This window comes from Xiphophorus couchianus, chromosome 14, assembly GCF_001444195.1.
Source record: "Xiphophorus couchianus chromosome 14, X_couchianus-1.0, whole genome shotgun sequence".
NCBI lineage: Eukaryota > Metazoa > Chordata > Actinopteri > Cyprinodontiformes > Poeciliidae > Xiphophorus > Xiphophorus couchianus.
In genome coordinates this window covers 16,557,745-16,578,447 of record NC_040241.1, presented here as the reverse complement: position 1 = coordinate 16,578,447, position 20,703 = coordinate 16,557,745, and the positions used below count along the sequence as shown (strand labels likewise).

At 37.8% G+C, this 20,703-nt stretch overlaps 1 protein-coding gene and 1 long non-coding RNA gene across 4 annotated transcripts in view; one reads left to right on the top strand and one right to left on the bottom strand.

Moving 5' to 3' along the window:
* The first annotated feature begins 218 nt into the window (after window positions 1–218).
* On the top strand, window positions 219–20,547 carry LOC114157054 (B-cell scaffold protein with ankyrin repeats-like). 2 transcript variants are annotated; one of them, XM_028037746.1, is made up of 15 exons: window positions 219–313; window positions 480–869; window positions 3,153–3,289; window positions 3,388–3,526; window positions 3,620–3,765; window positions 5,316–5,430; window positions 8,253–8,449; window positions 13,691–13,745; window positions 15,785–15,967; window positions 17,376–17,438; window positions 18,039–18,223; window positions 19,182–19,239; window positions 19,344–19,373; window positions 19,621–19,700; window positions 19,812–20,547. In XM_028037746.1, exons 1-15 carry the CDS (start codon window positions 301–303, stop codon window positions 19,836–19,838), a joined length of 1,818 nt encoding a protein of 605 aa, XP_027893547.1. In that variant the 5' UTR covers window positions 219–300; the 3' UTR covers window positions 19,839–20,547. The 2 variants fall into 2 exon arrangements, with proteins under 2 accessions (XP_027893547.1, XP_027893546.1); XM_028037745.1 differs by having other exon boundaries at window positions 8,250–8,449.
* The window catches only part of LOC114157057 (uncharacterized), a 34,711-nt gene continuing 17,163 nt past the window's right edge, over window positions 3,156–20,703 (bottom strand). For both annotated transcript variants that reach the window (XR_003598081.1, XR_003598082.1), the window contains exon 3: window positions 3,156–3,282. This is a non-coding gene — a long non-coding RNA (uncharacterized LOC114157057). The remainder of the gene's footprint in view (window positions 3,283–20,703) is intronic.

The window sequence follows — 20,703 nt, the reverse complement described above, 5'->3', positions numbered from 1 at the left end:
AATAGATTAGTTATTTCCGTATTTTGTTAACGTTATTACCTGGAAATGAGGCAACATATTTCATCCCACTCTGTTACAAATCAAAATAAAATTTAAAAGCAAAACATATATAGCGTTAAAGCCTGTCCTAACTAAACAGGGCAGGGGCAAGGATCCATGTTGTCCTAAAAAAACTCATTTAGTTCACTGTAACGTAGCAGGAAACACCCTCTTATCTGAACTGCTCCTGACATAACAATAGCTGTTCTGTTCTGATGTTACTGAGAAGTGAGACCTGCCAACAGGAGCAGTTCTGTAGAAATGAGCCGCACAGGTAAGGGACCTTTCATATTAACAGTTTATCATCCAATTATAGCACATCTTAAGTAATGAAGAAGATTAATGTTTTGATATGTCTTGATCGTAAATGACGGGTTAGTGAGGGATAATTGGGGTTATGCTGCTCAACTATAAAGGGAAACTGTCGGGCATTCCCACAGAGAAACTGCTCATCATCTATGAGACGGAGGCGAAGCAGTGGGCCACCTACCTTCAGTCAGCCTTCACCGGGCAAATCCCAGAGGATGGCATCTGCTGCTACGATGTCAACACGCCGTCCAGAAAAGACGACTTTGTCAGGTTGTCTCGCTACGCCTGCAAGCTGCTGATCCTTTCCAAGGGGATGCTGGAAGGTCTTCACCACATGAGGCGCTTCTTCCTGTCCAGGGTGCTGAGTCCTGCAGCCTGTGTGGTGGTTCTGCTGTGTGGCGTGGACAGTCTGACCCCGCTGCTGGACCGGGTGCCCATCAACGGTGGCGAGTGCCTGCAGATCTCCTGCAAGCAAGACGCTCCAGAGTATGTGAGCAATGTGATGGATATTATACAAAAAGGTACGATCCAAAAATCAATCACCCTTACTCCAATTTGGTTAACTCAACATAGGGTTTGTTTTTTTAGATTAATTGTAAGTAGGAAGATTTAGTATCTCCAGTAATTGACAATAGAAAATAGCTGACATTTTCTGCTTCTACTCAATGCTCATGTTAAATCAGTTTAGGTTGATTTTTAAATAGCATTTAGAAGTTCATCAGTCATGTGCAAAGCAAAAACAATAGCAACAATACATAAAAGAACCAGAAAACACATCACAATCTATTACCTTGCTGTAAAAGTTTCAGAAACAAAATGAACAATGCAGGTAAAACTAAAAATCTTCAGCTGTGTTTTGACAGAGAGGAAAGATTTCATTAACAACAGAAGAAAGAAAAGTATAGTTTGCATGATTACATATCTTTAAAATAAAGACAGGTTTTTTAAATATTCTCAGTTTTTAGATATATTTAAGGAATCTAATAACTGTATTCTATATTATTTGGGTCTTAAAAATATAATTTTGAGGCTAAGAAATGCTATTTTATGAGAAAAAACAAAAACAAATTTTACCTTCACGTTTATTTCAATTTTAGATCACAGGTTCAGATTGCATTGCTTTTCATTTCTGGTGTGAACTAAAAGTGTTAAAATGCTCTGAGTGCCACTTAATGTTTTATTTGGATATAAACCAAATAACATCAGATGTAAATTAATGAGAGGACATGTGTGCTTGTTGATGATCAGTTTTTCATTTGCAACACAGGCAACTCAAGCCACAATAAAATATTTGCAACACTGAAAACAAATGACTTGTTCTTGCTGTCCTCTTTGAAAAATATTCATGTCTTTTCCTGAAAATGAAGCGTTTTTAGGGGAAGAGACAGTATCTGTTCTCATCTGCTCCATCAATCTCTCCATCCTCAAAGTACAATTTGTCTAAAATCCAAACACAGAGGAGTGGGCTTGTGTTTAAACAGGTGTGCTAGGAGGAACATTCGATGCAAATGTGGCCTTCACTGATTACTCATTGCAAGATATGCAAATTCAATAGCACTCTACCTCACTCCAATGCAGTGATACAGTGAAGTGTTTCAGGCTGGGTGCCCACGAACAGTTATATATTAACTCAGGAGTAGTTCTGCTTTTGACACAGATGGATGTTGTTTTTTTAAATACTATATCTAATGTACCTGGAGAGGATATTTGTTCAGTTTATGTTTAAAAACTAAGTAAAAAAAAAAACAAGCATAAGTGATTGTTGAAGCAATTAACTTCCTTGTCTTGTGAGCCAAGCTAATGGCAGAATGCTAACATGCTCCAGTCTGAACTAAAAATCATTTTTCTTATAAATCTCTGCAACCAATCTTGGTTTTTTTCTTCTTCTTGGTGTAAAGTGTCTGACAAGCTGCAGTCAAGTCCAGTTATGCTAACAGCTATAAGCTAACACCATAGCGCTAACGTTTGACAAGTGTGACTACTGTTTGGCTAATATAGAGGTAGTACATTATTTTATGCATCCAAGCACTAAAGGAAGATGTTAGTAGATAAATACTGGATAGAATTTAATATGTCCTTGCTTTACTGAGATATAAAACACTGTAAAGCAAATAATTACCTAATTTAAGCTAATTTGACTATTTTTTACATGCTTGCTAGCCTCTTTCAGACTGCCCCAGAGCAGATGTGGCTACAGTGTAGTAGCTTGCTACTATCAATGTTTGAATGTGTGAATGACTGAATGTAGAGTGAAGCACTTTGGTGTCCTCAGAATTAAATACAGGCCATGTACCATATTATATTTGTACATCAGGGCTTGTTATAAATCTCCTACTTTCCAATTTGAAAATGTTAAAAGTAGATTCTTTCTTCAATGTGGCCTCTGAGTACAAAATCATTAAACTTTAAAGGGTTATTCAAAAGTCAAGAAATCATGAAGTAGTTTGACTATCTTCAAATGTCCATTTCAGTCTTTCAAGAAACAAAAGAAATCAACAACTAATCTTCCCACAGAAATATCTGGACACAACATAAAACAGAAACTACAACTCTGACAGCTTTTATCAAGTAAACATGGGGTGAAAATGATCACTGAACTGCTCCCTTCCTATATATTTTGGTACTTGTTACAATATGTGTAACTGCTGATTTATGGATATTACTGGAATGAAATGTCTGCTAATAAAAATAACTTATACATCTATGAGGGAATAACCCCTTTTTGCATGGGGTTGCTCCAAATTAGCTCCAGGTATCTAAATACAATTTGCTAAACTGTAACATTCTGCACCAATCCTTCACAGGTGGATCAGCAATGGCAGCAAATGTGAACCCCAGGACACACAGACCATCTGGATCCAGGGACGAGGAGATGCAGTCATCTGGAGCGGACAGGGTCAAATCCAGGGTTCTTATCACTCCCTCCAGGATTCCCTGTGGGGTGAGAGAAGACACTTCTCTGGAAAGACATGCGTTTATTCAGAAAGCAGCCATAACACCGACTAACACAGCAATCCCCTGTACTGTCCTGTCTGGCAGAGTTCATCTGAGGTTTTCGTACTCCTGACAAATGACTTGGCAGCCTGCGACTGCGAGGTCGAGTTCAAGGCAGAGAGGAAGATAGAGAGAGTGAAGCCTGTCTGCTGGAGTGAGCGCATCCTGTGTGTCAGTACACCAGGTAGACAACACATGATTAACGCATGACTGAATAAATACTTTTCAGTTGTTTTTTTCTTTTTGCCTGGTTATTACTCCTGCATGTTTTCTGCAGCTGATTTTCCTGCTGGAAATGTAAGCATGACTATCTACAGTGGTGGAAAAACCCTCACCAGCTCTAAACTGCAGTACTACACAAGAATTGAAGAACTCACCCATCTTCTGTCAAGTGTGACAGACCCTGTAGAGTTCATGTGTCAGGTAAAACCTTCAACTGCCTTTTTTTTTTTTAAAAGAAGAACAAATTTTAGACTAGTTGTGAACCAGGATGAGAATTTTGGAAGCACAATCTTCATTTCAATGCATTATTTTAATTACAATGATGCCGTCTGTGCCATATATTGCTTTTTCATAGACGATATATAGTTAAGTCTGACCAATTATCAATGCTTGGATTGAGGGGAAGTAGTGAGGCTTTTGTCCAGGCTGGTTGTGGAAATACTGAGAGCAGATCTTTATTTACGTCTTATATTTGCAAAAGCACTTTCTGACTTGTAAGAAGTGCTATATAAATAAAGTTTACTTACTTAGTAAAATCTACAACAGGCTTCTTGGGTGGTTTTTGGGCAATCAAGTCCATATACAGCTCTGGAGAAAATGAAGAGCCCACTGCACTGAACCCCATTGAAAACCTCCTGGTTGTTCCACCAAATATTGATTTCTGAACTCTTCCTGAGTTAAAACTTTATTTGTTGTTTCTAAATAAACATATACTAGTTTTCTTTGCATTATTTGAGGTCTGAAAGCACTGCATCTTTTAAGTTATTTTGACCATTTCTCTTTCCACAAATATATACCAAATTTTCACTTGGAATTTCGGAGACATGTTTTCAGTAGTTCATAGAATAAAAGAACAATGTTCATTTCACTCAAACATATAAAAAGTAAAATCATAGAAACTAATTATTTTAAGTGGTCTCTTGATTTTTTTCCAAAGCTGTATATATCAAAACTTAAACTTATATATTTTTTGTTGTTTTGTTTCCTCAAAAGATAATTGCTGAAGTTGTTTATTAATACAATTCTGACCAGTACAGTATGATCTAAAACTGCATACTAAAAATTAAGAGCTGGAAGTGAAACATGCACAGTTGGACCATCAAACCAATAGTAAAGATTTTGTTTGATTTTTTACATTTGAAACTTATCACAAACAAACACACAAGTCATAGAAAAATTTTCATATATCCAAAGTAAATTATTAGCTTGGTCATGCAGGAGGTTGATTCAATGCAACTTTCATATCTTAAACAACTTTTGTAGGACACACACAATATAATCCTCATGAAGCTATTTCACAACTCCCTTGCAGCTGATTTATAGTCGGCGGAAATATGCAAATAAAAAAATAAATGAAAGTAAAAAAGAAAACAGAATTGAATGAAAATATGTCTGAGGTTTAGACAAAGTGCTGTTTCCTCCTGGATTGAGGGGAGAGCAGATTACATCTGTCTTTCAGTGTTGAACACTTGATTTGATTAGGTCAGTTTTGCTGAAGCAGCAAACTTAAGCAATAAAAGAGGAAGAATTTAAAAACTAAAAGTGAGGCAGGACTTTGATGCTGGCATGGTCAAATTAAAGTTGGCATTTTTATTTGCTCTCTAAATGGATTTCCAATACCACTACCACTGTTTTATGAGTTGGTGCATCTAATCCAAGATTTATTCTGGGAGTCACATCTGCCCTTAATAGAAAAGTTGCTTTTTGAGTCATAACTCAACACAACATTTTAAACTTTGTTTGCATTGCAGGCTCTTCAGGCTTGCTCTGTGGAAAAGTTGGATCAGAAGTTGTCTTCCATGCTGCTAGAGCTGATGCCCACAGGAGGCTTTCAGGGACTGCAAGTAGAAAACACACAAGAAAGAGGTACAACACTGCTTAGCAATGCAAAAAGCCTGGACAAGTAGGACTGACTTCAAATTTTATTCAGACTTTGAACATCAAAAGAATCTCTAAAACACACTGTGTGACCAAAAACGAATCACCAAATGGATTTAACTAGAAAATATAGCCTTCTGGTGGAGGTAATTATTTTTGTTATAGCTGCTAAGAAGCTACCAAAGCAGAAAGCAGTTTTTATATCTTTAGACAACCATCACAGTTAGATTACATGACAATGTCAGGATTTATCTGGCTCAAACCGAGAAAGAGTGAATCAGGAAACATGGAACATAATTTTCCCACATCAGGAAGTGTGCTAAAATGCTAAATCCCTACACAGTTATTTCTTTGGATGTTGCTTATATTTAATTTTTGACCAATTCTTTTGGGTTAAACTGTTTTGGTAAGCACTACTTTTGGAAATAGTAGTATCAAATAAGTACAGTAGCAATACCATCTTCTATTTCCAATACAAGCTACTGTTAGCATTAACCCCATAGCGAGGACATTCAGGCATAACAGCCTCCAAGTAACAGGCAATTGAGGCTGTTCACACAAAGATGCCAAAACAAAATTAAGAGTCGTATACTGAACAGCACATGTGTCAAACTCAAGGTCTGGGGGCCAAATCTGGCCGCCGTAGCTTTCTATGTGGCCCTCTAGACTCCAAATTACATCAATAAGTCCTTCCTGTTTTTCACAAATCCGCAAAATTCACACAAAATCAACAAATCCCCACATTTGTTTCTGATTTTACTGCAATTCTTTCTCAAAATTGCCCAAAAACATTGTGTTTAAGTGACTGCTGCCTGAGCCTTACTTGATGTGAAATTATAATTTTGTGATTTAAAAAAAAAGAAGTCACGTTTAACAACATACATTAGCACAACTGTCATACAAATTCCTTACAAATATTTCTAAATTAGCAACACAAATTCTATGATTTTGATTGCAAAAAAATCCACAAAAGCAATCGCAAAATCCTGGATGGACTGATCAGTGTGAAAACATGTTAAATATTATTTCATTTTAACAAACACTTATTGAATGCTGAAACAAACAGCTATTTATTGATATTTTAACAGTTCAATGGTTTTATCAATAGATTCTGGCACAACTGGCCTTTTAAGAGCATTCAGATTTTTGAAATACTGCTGTACAGTAAAGACAAGATTACTACATAAGACACTGGGCAGTTATGGAAAATAACTGCCCAGTGTTTTATCCCTGCAAGCAACTGAGATGTGCAAATACCATCAGAAATGTTATTTCAAATAAATAAAACTATGCAAATAACAGTGCAGATGGAAGAAAACATGTAAACACTGAGTTTGTTGGACGCAGTGATGCTTATAAAGTCTAACTACTCCAAGGAAGCACCTTCTTTAAATGCAACTTTGTGCACTTGGGATGTCATCGAAGGAGCTCTCCAGCTCACCTGCAGCTTCATGCATTGGGTGGAAAACATTTACTACAGTTCTGTCTCCCACTTCTGCATGGGCAGAGTTAGCAATACAGGCTAAAAGATTACACCAGGTTACAAAAAGAACATTTTTGGAAGTTATGTCTTTTTTGTTTGTTTTTTTAATTGGGACTATTTTGCATCACTGAATCAAAAAATGACAGCCATTTTTCTCAATCAGGGTAGGTTTTTATTCTAATTAGATTTAGAAAAATCCAATTTTCTGACTAAATTGATTACATTTTAGTGACATTATCAGTTCATTTCCGTTAATATTTCTCATCCAAAAAAAGTGTTAGGTGAAAAATAAAAAGTTTTCTAACAGAGTATATTATTTAAATGTTACAAACTTGGATTTCTGTAAATTGAATAATAACCACCGACAACGGTAAGGACATGAAAATTGAACATTTCGTCTTCACTGTGCAAAGTTCTCCATCTCTTTTCTGTCCTGAGGGAATCTCTCCTTATCATCACTCATTGATCCCAGATTCTCAAGAAACCGATCCATATGTGAAAACAAGTGATGCATTTTGATGCTGATGTTTCACCCATAGTCCAGAAAGTTGGCCTGGTGAGCAAAACCAATGTGATTTTAGGATTCAGTAAATCAAAATGACCCTAAAACAGTGGAAAAACCCCAGACAATTTTTTTGGTTATTGACCGGTGTTATAAGAAAATCTGGCTCTTTGGAAGAAAACCTAAAAGAAGTTTGATAAGACTGATAAGAACTCAAGCCTTTATCATTGAGAGTCCACATTGAGATCTATTTGAGAACCTTTGGCATTGTCTGGATTGTTTGGCTTCTTCGTTTTAGGTTTTGGAGTATAAATCTTCCAAAACATGTAAAGGATTTATACCTTAATGTGAAAAAATAAGGTGTTATTTAGGAAATAATACAACTAAATGACAAAACACCACAAGCCAATTTAAATGGACAAAATAAACATGTAGCACAGTGGGAACACATTCTTCTAGCATGATCAACATTATCCAGCATAAGGGAGAAAAAATAGGCTTTCCATTATTTCTCAGCTCATTATGTGGTAGACTGATGGCTTCATCAGCTTGTGGGATTGATCTTTTACTCTGTTAAAAAGGGCAGAGGGAGATGTTGCCATGACAATCAGGTCAATAAAGTGCCTCCAAGCCATCTTTCTTTGACTCTCCTGGATGTCTCAGATTGACCACATTGCTTTACATCACCCTCATGTTCCCTCCAAATAGACATTACTGCTAAAAAACAAGCTAAAAGTAGAATAGGATGAGGAGCAGATGCTCATTTTGAGGCTTTCCTTTGCTGATTTGAAAGGGTTTTCACATCTGTTTAAATGCTCACAGCAGAGGTCCACCATGGGGACATGCCCTCACTCCTCCACTTCGCCGCTCGGTATGGATTCAGGAGCGTCTCGGGTCTGCTCCTGCAGTGTCCGGGCGCTGAACGAGCTCTGCGCATGGCTAATCAACACGGACAGACTCCTGCAGAGATCGCCAAAAGTCACGGCCATAAAGAGCTTCACGTCATTCTAAAGGAAAAGCTGGTAACTCCTTCCAAACTCGGTTCCTGTCTCTTGTTGTTAAATCTGGAATTGACTTGTTGTGACAGTGTGGTACTAGACAGATAATCTGTGAAAAGAGCCATCTCCTCCACCTTCTCCCTGAGGTATTGTCATCTGAAGAAATTCTCCGCTCCCGCTCAAACACAACCAATCAGAGCCAGAAGGAGGGTCTTAGTGCTGTCAATCAACCTCATGTACTCAGAGAAACAACTTACCATTACAGAAAAGCCGTTAAGCCATTGTTAATGTCATTCATAACCAGCTCTGCTAGCTGTAGCATAGCAGAGAACAAGAAGGGGTGGGCAGCGCCATATTTTGTTGATTGACAGCACTAAGGCCCTCCTCCTGGCTCTGATTGGTTGTTTCTAATTAACACTGGGGGAATGCAGAGGAGATAGATTGTCTGCCTCATGCTGTCATCACAGTAGAAGTTTCAACAGATGTCTAAAAAATATTTCTTATTAAAGTTACATAACTCAGCTTTAACCCTTTAATACCCAAGTTTCAAATCTCCGCCTGGATATGTTTGCTTATTTTAATTGTACGCAGTTCTTTAAATGTCCTGTGAGTAAATATATATTTGCCTATTTATCCATATCATTTGGAACTTTCAATATCTAGCAAGTTATTTTCACAATTTACCATCTATTAAGAGAGCGCCCCTCAGATTAATTTCACTTCCTGCTGGAGGGAACGGGGGGTGATATTACTGTAATACCGAGATTGGCTGGAAGGTGCAATGTCTCCCCTTTTATAAACTGTCGGAATTTTTTATATGGCTCAAAATGTGGCGGAATTACGGTACTGCAAATTTGGCTGGATGGTCACCGATCCGTTTGGTCTAGAAGGGTTAGCTGGTGGATAGATTTTATGATAGGAGCGGAATCAAACAACAGAAACTTTCACAGCTAAAGATCAATATATCAATAATGAGGAGTATCAGGTGCTGCCTTGCTCTCCATTGATTATCTTCACACCTTGAGGTGAGGACGGTACTTCCAAGGGGAGCTAGCTGGGCTGAGTGTCCAACACTTGAACAGTCCTTTAAATGCAGCTGTCAAAATCCATTCTCAGCCTGCAACAATAACAGCATGCCACATTGTCTCATTAAACATCAAAAGCTCTGTTCTTACCACACATTTTCTTCATCCTTACCAGCAACAACTTTTGACTTTCTCTCATGCCTAAGTCAACATATGGAGAACTGTACCCTAACAGCTGTTGAGATGTACTTATCGTCTCAGCAGCACAGCTAATTGAGAGTGACTGCAGACTGAACGTGATTTGATCAGACTACTGCTGCAGAGAGCTTGCTGTAAGCCTAGGATGAGCTGCCAGGGGAGCATTGGAGTCAAACACAGGTCTCTCCACAGGGACCCGAACAAGCCTATAGCTGTAGCATAACAGAGTCAACATGCACAAGCGTGCATCTTCTATTAGGGTGATTAAAATTCATCTCAACGGCCCAAATTGTGCACCAAGTCCACGCTCGTATGTATCCTGGCAAAACATTCTCAGGGTCCTGGCTGCTAGCTGAGCTTTCTGCACTTTCATTAACCAATCTGCTACGTCTCCCCCAACCTCCAATTAATCAGCCCTTGATGCGTCAGTGATTTGTGCGCTAGCGGAGCATTGCTCTGTCAATAAATCCAAGATGGATCAGTCCCCTGCCTCGTTCACAGGCTGAATCACTCACGGGCCCAGCGTCACGTCCACTAGCTGACTATGGCTTCACACTTCTTAGTTAATTAGCTGTGAACCGCTCCGGCGGGGGGGCGGCAGAGGGAGTTGAATTATTCAGGGAGAACAGAACTCAAATATAAATACAGAGAATGCACTGTTACTCATAATGTTTTGTGTCCTTGTATTGCGAGATCATGCTTGGCGAATTACAGGCATAAATGCACATTATGTCCTAAATTTATGAGTGTCGCTTAATCACGGTTGGAGTTTTTACTGTGCTCTTTCAATAAATACAAATTAGTTTCCAACTGTATGTTTCTCAGAGAGAACAAGCAGCTGTTTATGTGCAGTACGCAGCCTTTGTGCAATGAATAATCCTATCCAAATCAGGGGAAGCCGAATGAGGTGCCATAGTACTGCTCCTTCCTCTGGGATTTGTCGAGTCCACTGACTTTGCTATGCATAATGCGTTTGCAGTGTCATTTGCAGCACTGTTCAGCCAGGCAAACGCCAAAGATTTGTTTATTATTTGAATGGCTGTTTGAGGAAACTGTTTCCTTCACCCAGATTAGACCGTAAGAGACTGGATGGTTCATTTATCTTTGGAGCATTAAAGAAAGATGAATTAGACTGATTAAATTAGCTTCTGACTTGAAAGCTTGTGCCATGCATGCCATTGAATCTAATCTGTATGCATTTGATCGTCATGGCAACTCAGTTAACGCTGGTTTGCTAATGTACTTAGTGGCAAAGTTTTACAATTTGAGTCCAATGTGAAATCTAACGCTAAGGGATTTATTCAGAATAAAATCAAAAAGTGAAATTGAAATACTATTGATGTCAGAGGTCTTCAAATTTACCCTAAATTCCTTATTCAATATGGCTGCCATATATTAAAATGAGCAAATAATCAATGTATTTTCTGCACCAAATTAAGCCTCCTTTTCTGCACTACATTAGCTTATTTTTTTACGTTAGTTTGCTTTGCTAGCAGAAACTTGTATTTATGCTAGCACTTTGAACTGCCTTGTTGCTGAAAAAATGCTATATAAATAAAACTTCTTCTCACAGTATAATTAATCTAACCGTCATTAGAATGAAAATGAGTTTGTGTCATATTTTAAACAAATAAAAAAACTTTCTACTGACATATTACAACTTCTTAAAAAGGACCTTTGTCTTCTCATTCGGTTTCCTTTGGACATGACATTTCTTATTTAAACAAGAATATATTTTGGCTTCATTGAGATATAAATCTTGTCATGACTAGTATTGCATCTTCTAATAATGATGGTCAAATTAAGAACGTTTCTCATCATAGCAAGTTTTTTTTATTATCTTGTCATAACAGGAAAGTTTCTCGTTTTAAGGAGATCGTTCTCCTGGATTTATGTCCTAGCTCTGGCAGTTAAACACATAAATATGGGACTGAATTGCCAAAAGTGGTCTGTATTGTTAGAAGTTGTTTCTTTGGAAATAATGAAATCCTTATGGTTTTCCAACTTGTTTGTAAAGCAAGTTCATCTAAAGTCTAATGTCATTAATGGATCTGACTTACTGAGTTCTGAGACAAATTGGGGATAAATTAAACAACTAGACAGAAACAAAAGCAGCCAAAGTCCAAAAGAAAACTTTGAAAATGCCACCAGAAAGCTTGGAGAACTCTATAGAAAATATTTAGAAAAAAATCTAAATGGGATTATGCAAGCTTACTCTGTTTAACAGTTATTTTCTGTGGATAATCACAATTTTATCTACCTGCAGAAAAAATTAAGAAACTACTTAAAATGATGAGTTTCTGTAATTATACTCTTTATAGGTTTATGTTTGAGTAAAATGAACATTGTGTTTTTATTCCATGAACTACTGACATGTCTCTGAAATTCCAAGCAAAATGTAGTATTTATTTGCTGAAAATGAGAAATGGTCAAAATAACAAAAAAGATGCAGTTCTTTCAAACCTCAAATAAAGCAAAGAAAACAAATTCATATTCATTTAGACACAACAACACTAATGTTTTAACGCAGGAAGAGTTCAGAAATCAATATTTGCTGGAATAACTACGAGGTTTTCAGTGGGGTTCAGTGCAGTGGGCCCTTATGTTTTCCAGAGTTGTGTATTCAGACCGACACTAGAGTATATTTTAAAAAATCCACACAAACAACAGCAGGTTGCCGCTAATAGTGAAAACCAGCTCGCTTTTAAACTGACCAGGTTTTCCATCTTTCCCTTTTTGCTCCAAAATGTTCTCAAGATTTCCTGTCCATTGTAACAAAAATCCATGCCTCAGCTTTGTCTGCTCGCATTGCAGCAGTGAAACTAGATTTGAATGGAATGCCCAAGGCTCCATAGATCTCAGACATCTGTAAAATGATTTAGCATTTGTGGTTAGTAAATAAATACCTCTCTTGTTCTTTTGAAAATGCCACGCTGTTCTGAGGCGGGCCATTAAAATTCTGCATTGGAGCAGTTGGTAAATAAGCCACTCTATCCCCCCCCTCCTGCTCCTTCAACCTGTTGGGTCTGCAAAGAATCTCAACTGTCAATTAATGCATTCATGGTAGCCAATAGCTCATTTGCAGTTCTAGGAACAGCGCGGCGTCGTAATTGAGTCATGATTGGCTGTGTTGCTTGGAAACTGCAGACAGATCTCAGCGTGCTGGATGGTGATATTTTGATCCAAGTGAGCTATGTCTCATAAATTTTGCAGATCTCTACAGCCATTTGTTATTGAACAGGGAATGTATAAATTAGAGAAGGACCTTGACTACTGAAATAGACTTTTTTTTTTTTTTTTGCTGAACTTTAAAAAATGATTATAAAGGAAGTGCTCAGGGTGTGTTTTGCTGTCAGTGATGCAACTCTTCACAGCTTCATGTCCACAGAAGCTGAAAGAAAAGCAGCAAATTATTGCCCATAATAATCTGGTTCTAATTCTGGATGCAGTCTGAATCAGCCCACAGTCCTCAAGTTGTTTCCTAAATGATATGTTTGAACTAAAAGGGGAAGATTGTCTGATTTCATAATTACCCTGATCATAGCCTTGTCAGTCTCTCAGCATGCAATTAGCAAATAGGCCGACTCTGGAGCAGCTCTGTTGTCAAAGTGAGACAGAACCCCCCCCAAAAAAACATGCTTTCTCTGAGCCAGGAGCAGCGTTGCAGTACACCTCCTGAACATCAAGTTACAGCCCTGAAATTACAAGTCCTGCAAGGAAGTGAGAACCCTTAATTATTAATGTCACAACGGTTATGACAACACTGAATATTTCATCACCATGCGGATGCACAGCCGGCTTTATGGACAGCCCTCTCTACTTTTATGGCTTCGGGAGATGCTGCGGCAAATGGACATTTCTTCTGAAAATTATGAGCCCACAGTGTAATATTTGTGAACACATTGAAAAAGCCTTATGGCAAAGACAAGAGATGAACAGCAGCTTTGTGTGAATTAAAATGAACACAAACTGCCCCGCTTGAACTGTTTCTTTTGCGACTTATGAGAGACATAAAGTTTATTTCCTGCTTTTTTTGTTGCAGAAGGTGCTTGGCTCAGGCGACGACAACAGTGTGTATGAAATGATGTGCAATGCAAGTAAGTGAGGACTGTAAGTGGTCTGCACCAGGTTTTAACTTTTTTTTTTTTAAACTAATCTCAAGAGTATGAAACCACACAAGAGATGTGACAGTTATTTATTAAAAATGAACGAAGCCAAAATGGAAAAGCTGACTTTGAAAAACCAAGCACAGCCATGATTTAGCAGCTGATACTCCCAGCAGTCATAACTCCTGTTGATCACAGGGGTTCGGTACCACAGTCGCCCACAAATAGCTGGATCTGTGAATACTTGAGATTCCCTCTAAAGTCGCTCATATCTGCCTATTTTAATAGTTCAAACAACAAATATACCTTAATATGCAATAATGGGCACAGTGGAAATCATCTTAGCAACATCACAGATGCTAACATCTGTAGTCTCCCTTATCTCTGCTTTTAGAGAAGAATAGTACTTTATTGATCTCTAAGGGGAAATTGCTACTTGGGGAACAGATAATCATTGGCAAAGAAAATAAATGCTATTCCTAGTTTGGCTGCCAATAATGTATCAAGTAGCGTTGCAGCTAAGTATTTTAACAACCCAAACTGTATTTTCTTTAAAAGAAATGTACATGTGCTCTACAAAAATAGTCTAGAATAATTTGGAGTTGTGTTACACAGTAAAATCTGTGAATAGGTGAACCTATGAATACTAAACCACAAATAGACGGGAGTCAACTCTAACTGTTTTGTTTAGGATTTTACCAGTCATAGTATTAGTCTGAGACATTTTCTTAATTTGTTCTTGTTTGTCTAGTTGATGACCCAGTTTGGGTTGATTTTCAGCTTATACAGATGGCCTTAGGCTGACTAAAGAATACTGAGATTAAAAATGAATCAACAGTTGACTCATTTTACTGCGAAGCACCCATTTGTGATTTGTGAGTGCAAATCAGGACCAAACCATTTCCACCACACCTCCATGTTGTACAGGCAAAGTAAAAGCGTTTCAGGCTTTTTAAATGATTATTTCTCCAAAAATCTCTACTTCTGTCTTAGCTGTGAAAAAGACACTGGTCCAGTTCATTCAGATTAATTGTTGCTGCTGTATTATTTTCATATGGACAGAGGTCATCCGTCCCCTTATGGCTTTCCAAAACCAGGCAGACTTGTTCAGTGGTTTTCATGCTAACATGCAAACAGAGGCTTAAATAATCCGACATAGATTTGCAGACTGATCTGTTTGGCAATTTTCCACTCCTAGGAAGACTGTCCTCTGCCTTGTAAATAATAATTTCTGATTTGAGACATAATTTCTAATCTATCTAAGGCTGGATTCACACTGCAGCCTGAAGTTACCTAAATCCGATCTTTTGTCAAATCAGATTTTTTGCAGTGGTTGTTCACAATTCCAAATATATGCGACCTGTATGTATTCTCTAGAGTGAGCTGCAAACGACCTGAAAGTGTCCCACAATGGCAGTAGAGGAAACAATAACGTCAGTGTTCTCAGTGTTTTGTCAGCCACCATAAAAAGAAGAAGTACTCAGGGTTTGTGGAAGTAAACGTGGATGTTAACGGTGGAGCCTAGCTTACACATTTGAAGTTGTTGTCCGACTTGGGCCAGTATGTTAACAACTTAATCCTCATTATGGTCCGCCATGGTTGTTGTTTTTCTTTCAGCTTGCGCATAATCAGGATGCAGAATAGCGACGTTTGTCAAGTATCAGTGACGTTCAGGTCGGATGAATGCGACCTGGACAATAGGTCGCATTTCTATCCGATACATATCGGATATCCAAGCGGCCTGGGTCGCATTCGAAAGGAATCCAACCTGTGTTGTTCAGACTGTCATGAAGAGATCAGATACAGGTCGCATTATGTCAAAGAAAAACGGAATTGGGTCACTTCAGGCTGCAATGTAAACACAGCTTAAGACTGATGGGCAGCAAAGGTTCATCTCTATGACCTTAGAGATCTTTCCTCATTGGCCATGCACAGAGATTTCACACCAATTGCTCAGGTGTGAATTAACAGTAGCACAAGCAAAATACATGCAGCAAAAATATTGTGTGCTCTCTTCATCATGGTTGTAGGCAAACAGAGAAAATGTGAGGGGGAGGACGAGGATGTCTACACGCCACTCGAGGTGAACGACGAATCGAATTCCAACTTCAAATCTGAAAAGACCTTAGACCTTACCAACCGTCCGCCAGCACCCACACCCAGGCCTGAGTGCATGCAGCTGAAAGAGGGCAGAACCCCATACATTGCACAAGGTAACACCTTTTGTTGCCTGATTTATCTGCTTATAAATGCATTTAGAGATACTTTTGTGAAGGAGTGTTTGATGCAGGAGGGGAGGAAGTGCCTAGAATCTGCACCACCATAGTCATTGGAGTGCTGCCGAACACGGTGAAGAGCCTTTTGTACGACGTGGTTTGTTTTGATTCCATAAACCACATGAGCATGGTCGCTCCCTGTTGCAAAACAAACAAGAATGAGGCTACACAAAGACACGTTTGCCTGCGTCAAGAGCCTGCATGTTCCCTAACTGTTCAATTTCAGCTGCGTGAATATTTTATGAAGTTGAAAGATTGAGAAGTGACTGGTATTATTAAGGCTTATAAATCATTAAATCAGCTCCAACTTGTTTTGCAGATCCAAACACATCCTCAAAAATAAATTTTTACTCCCACAAAACAACATTACACCTGTTCTTCACCTTCGCCTGCATGCAGAACCCATAAGTAAGGATCGTAATTGCTCAGTGGACAAACTCTCTCATTCATGCGGCTTATTTTCTTTGTATTGAGCTTGCATGCATTTGCTGAGCCACTTCTGTTCCCAATGGAGCTTACAAAGCAAAACAAGAAATTGAGTGTTTGGAAGGATTTTCTGTCTCCAAACCATCCTCTCGGTAATACAGAGAGAAAGAGAGAGAGAGAGAGAAAGACTGGGGCTACCACCATCTGCAACCAATCTTGAACAGGCCAAGGCCAAGTCAGCCAGAATAAGTCATTACACATGTTTTCCACCGTCCTCGCCTGTCCCTAGAGTGTACAAGAGAAAAGGAGAGGTTTCCATCTATTGAGACAGTGCAGCTTTAAACCACAAGAGGATTCAGTCGAGAGATGGGAAAGGAGAGACGAAGCCTGGTCCCGGATTAGGTGAGGAGACCAGTTGCTAGATGCACAAGTGAAGTAGACTTTCCTTGATATTTGAAGTCTAACATGGACTAGTAGACATCTAAGTTAAGCCTTTTTTTAAAAATAAAAATGCCTCTTTTCTATGCCTTTGGCTGTAAAAGAAGCCCTTCTTTGTAGGCTGCCATGATGTCAGATCATCTTCCAGGGTGTGGATGTGGAACCACTATCCAACATTGGTCACAAAGCTGCAGATTCATTGTATTTGACAGCTGAACAGTGTAGTCTTTCATTCTGCTAACCAAAAGTATAATTTAATTGGTGCATAATTCAACCCAGGAGTGTATCAGTCTGTATGTGCCTGCTTATACAGACCAAATGCAAATATGTTAGCAGACATAGTTGATGTATTGGTTTTTCTGTCCTTAGACTTTATTTTAAAATGTAGCTTCTGGCTCCATCTTGTGGATGAAAAGCCTAATTACAGTAAAAGCAGGATCTGCGATGGTTTTTTAAACAGGTTCTTGTTGTTTTTCTACAGTGTTTAAAAAGAAGAAAATACCCGGGGGGGACACTGATGTGTATTCACTTACATCTAAGCAGGGTGAGTGATGGGTTGCCCAGCAGGGCTCTGAAATTAACATGGAAAGAAATAGAGTGCTTTTTGTGTTTTTATTTGAATTTTTTTTTTTTTTTTTTTAAACTGCACCACCCATCCAAGATTTATCCATCTTTCCATCCATTCATCAAACTACATTTCCATCCAATAAACCCTTAGCCATCCATACGTATAACATTCATCCAGCTTTCCATCCATATCTAGTGGATCAGAACCACTGATCTTACTCAAATGTATTAATTACTCTGTCTCAGACGTACATTCAAGCACACTTCTATCTCGGTTGTTCAGAAACATTTATTGTATTTTGTTTAATTCAAATTTTAAGGAGAACTGTCACTTAACGAGTCACTTTAGAAACTGGTGCTTAAAGGTGTCAGTAAGTTAGAAAAATGCATTTAAAAAGCCCTTTAATCAACAGAGTTGCGTCTAAAACGCAGAATAGCAGAATTTGCTTTTGTAAACTTGGTGGACTCATACGAGAAAACTAATTTGAAATAGAGACTTTACTTTGATTTATAGAACCCTCTTTTACTTTATTAGAAATGTTCTGGTCAGAAAAAGATGCCCGTTTGTGCACTGCAGCTCAAAGACAAGAAGGCAGCGCCTCTGGCACCTACGATACCTTCGTACCCAATAAGATGCAGCTTGAGCAGCTGGCGGAGCTCCAGCAGAGGAAAAAGACCGATTCGCTCTCTATGGACAAGGCTCTCAATCACATCAGCGACCAGCAGCAGCAGGTCCAAAAGAGCGTGGTTAACAGGCAGGAGGTAGGACTTCAGAGCACTCTGGCTGGATAAAAAGAAATGTATCTATAACCTCGTCTAGCTCTTTCAGTAGAACTACTGGCATTGTTGGAAAATGGAGCAGAAAGCTTTACGTGTATTCGGTTAGACCTCTTGTAACATTTAAACGGTTTTACATCATTTTCGCTTTGACCAAAGGTCATTTAGGTGAAATATAAGGTAACTACTACACTTATTTATTCTTACTCTGTTGTTTTGTAAACAGTTGAGCTCAATGTGCAGAATATTAATGCGAACACATGCAACAAAATGCAACAGATGTAATGCAGAACAAGAAACTATTAGCAGAATAAACAGAAGCAAATAATTTAACCAAGACAGTTTCTACAAGCCTTTTGTCATATTGGCATATGTTGTAGTGTGGCGCTAAATGTTTTGGACATTTTTTAGAAAATGTTTACTAGAGGAAATTAGTTGTATTTTTAAAGAACAACTTCCTTTAAATGTATAGTTTTGTCAAATAAAGAAAAACGAAACTTTTGCTACTTTTTGTTCTACATATTGTTGATATTTATGGGAAATTACGTAAAGAGGCGCATAAAGTAGTTCCCAACATAATAATAATAATAATCATAATGAAAATAATAATAATCATCATCATAATGAAAATATGTAAAATGTATCACATATGTTTTGTGTAATTCTGATGGTAAATTGAAGGGAAAAATTACTAAAAAAATGTTTATATTAAACCTATATTTAAAAAGAATAACTGCTCTGTTATCATTTAATTTATGAAGAGTACAGAGCTGAAAGATGCTGAGCTCTGCTCTAAACACAGAATAAAAACTCATAAAAGTTGATTAAGTGTCATTTTGAGAACACTGCAGCTACACCGTATAAAAGCCTGTAAACACTGCAGACACTTCAGGGTGTCAAAAGGAAAATTACGAGAGAAGATGCTGTTTTTTTATCACCGCAGAAGAAGCTGAGTCACCTGAGAGCCGGCGTCATCAACAACAGAGACGACTGTGTGTACGGTAAATATTCTGCCCTCCTTAAAGTTTGGTGTCAGCACAGAGAGACTTCGTGCTTTAACGTTCCAAACTGCAAGTAGTGAATGCCTTTCCTCTTTCCCTTGCAGATAAAATCAACAATGTTCACCTTACACCAAGTGAGTCCTTTAAAAGCCTTATCTCGGAGAACAGTGGAGGCCTGTGTTTGCATGCCTTTGTAGTTCCTGCAGTCCCAGTTTTAGTGCTGGGCGGATTTAATCCTCTGAGAAGGCCGGGGATTTGTTTAATCAAATCCTCAGTGCTGACTTTAAATGTAAACAGTTTCAGCAGCAATAATAGGGAGTTTTTCATTTCCCAGGATTACCAGTCCTCTGCACGTTACAAAGTAATGTTCCCACCTTTCAGGCTATCAGGTGAATGAGAGTCGCAGAGAAAACCAACCGTCTGACTCTGGGTTTTATACAAAGCCACTAAAAGAGCAGCAGGTGAAAAGTTTGATTTATCTGTTTTATTTACAGGCCTGTATATTTGATTTGATAAGAACAACTAATAAAATTATAATTTTTAAATTTTTGCTTTTTTTTTTTTTTTTGCAGAGCTTTCGGAGAGCTGACAAACAGTGAACGTACATGTCAACATTATTAACGCGATAAAAATATTTTTCCGAATTACGCTTCTCTTCTTTATGTGAACATCCAATAAAACCAAAGTTTTCTGTTTTAGTTTCTATGCTATGGGAATTGGCCAGTTTCTGAAAAAGGAAATCACACCCCACTGACTTCAGTTTTTACATTTTTTGTATGCATCCAGGGTATTTTGGATTTGTTTGAATTTAGATTTTTTTGTACACTTTAGGTTAGATTTAAAGGATTTCAGAACCTAGTAATGGACCATTGATGTATTTATTCAAACCCTATATTTATTAGAGGGCAAACCTTATTTTTTTACCATGACTATACAGTCCTTAAAAAGTATTAAGAAGTCACAATTACAAAGGTTAGATCCCACGATGAAACCGCCACTGTTACATTATGTCACATTATTTTAGAAGAACTCACTATAGCTGTGGTATTTATGTAAATCAAGTAAAGGTAAAGATAAAAAAATAAATAAAGGTAATTTTATTTTCAGATCTTTGCACAGCAGATTGTTATGCTGCTGTATAAAAATAAGCCTCTTCTGTCAAATTTAAATGTCTTTTACAAGTGTTAGAAAAGTCAGTAGTAGTTATCTTGACTTCTGAATGGATTTTAATGAAGTTTGTCTCCTTGTATATAAATTGTGGCATTTAATTACGCATCATTTCAATATTAAAACTTTACATATATTTAATGATTTTCTTTCATTATAATTTATTTTATTTATGATTTTGTGATATTCCAAATGTTTATTCATTTCTTTAAGAAGTTAAATGATTTTTTGATGATGATGATGTTATCATTGTGTCTACAAGTTGTATTTTTGTGGATTATTTTTGTTAATCATCAA

Excerpts from the sequence above, each read along its gene's own strand:
- LOC114157054 (XM_028037745.1), top strand. Across the intron at positions 18,224-19,181 it reads GCGTGGTTAACAGGCAGGAG|AAGAAGCTGAGTCACCTGAG; the intron begins GTAGGACTTCAG and ends TTATCACCGCAG. Across the intron at positions 19,701-19,811 it reads AGCCACTAAAAGAGCAGCAG|AGCTTTCGGAGAGCTGACAA; the intron begins GTGAAAAGTTTG and ends TTTTTTTTGCAG.